The sequence below is a fragment of the Laccaria bicolor genome, genomic scaffold (genome assembly GCF_000143565.1).
Source record: "Laccaria bicolor S238N-H82 LACBIscaffold_50 genomic scaffold, whole genome shotgun sequence".
Taxonomy (NCBI): Eukaryota; Fungi; Basidiomycota; class Agaricomycetes; order Agaricales; family Hydnangiaceae; genus Laccaria; species Laccaria bicolor.
In genome coordinates, this window is record NW_001889921.1 from 83677 (window position 1) to 84559 (window position 883).

Genomic DNA, 883 nt, shown 5'->3' on the forward strand with positions numbered 1-883 from the left:
TACGTTTTCAGCAACTGCAGACGACCCTGCTCTCAAAGCCGCCCTTGAGAGTTACCATCGGCAAGGCCTGACTTCAAACAAGAAGATTTCTGCGCTTCTCAAAGCTGATTACAATATAGACATCAAGTTAGCATTTTATCTTTACTTCGAGTCGTTCACTTTGTGTCTGACAGTTATTTTTCTACTTTAGGGACTCTGCTGTCAAGCGCCGCCGCAAAGAGCTCTCTCTCATGGGTAGTCGTATAACGACTGCCACCATGCCATACAACGACGCCCTTCAGCTTATTGTCTCGGAGATGGACGATGACATCAGCGGCTCCCGTGGGCTTGCCAACGTCAAGAGTCGCATCGCATTTAAACATGGAGTTCATCTTTCCCGCGACTTCATATCTGAAATCATGCATGCTTTCGACCCTAGAGGCTTTGACCATCGGGAACCCGGATCCAAGAAGACAGTCCGCGTCAAGAAAAACCCCCTCGGTATCCATGAGCGCTGGGCCAGAGACGGCCACGACAAGCTTTACTCCATCGGTTTTCCAATATGGGGAGTTGTAGACGACGCGAGCTCTAGGTGGCTTGGTGCATGGGTAGTGCTGAGTAACCGCATGGGGAGTATCGTGGCCTATCTCTTTCTTTGTCTCGTTGAAGAGATCGGAGGTGAGTTGTCTCTTTAAGCTTACCTTTTCATACTTATCTGAATGGGAAAATATTTCAGGTCTGCCCCTTGAGTTCTCGACGGATTGTGGTTCTGAAACAACACAGATATATGGCATTGTCAATGCCCTAAGGTCTTCATCTCTCTTCGATGTTATGTGCCGGCCACTGACCTCACTCATCCCTCTTGTATTGATTTAGGGAAATGTTCCACGCTGACATTGATCCT

The 883-nt window shown here is 48.2% G+C and overlaps 1 protein-coding gene across 1 annotated transcript in view; it reads left to right on the forward strand.

Annotated features, from left to right (window-relative positions):
- LACBIDRAFT_295600 (uncharacterized protein) overlaps positions 1-883 on the forward strand; it is a gene marked incomplete at both ends in the record, with an annotated part of 1776 nt that overhangs the window by 324 nt on the left and 569 nt on the right. The window contains 2 exons of the mRNA XM_001887951.1: positions 12-126; positions 191-657. Coding sequence (XP_001887986.1) covers positions 12-126; positions 191-657 — 582 coding nt within the window. The remainder of the gene's footprint in view (positions 1-11; positions 127-190; positions 658-883) is intronic.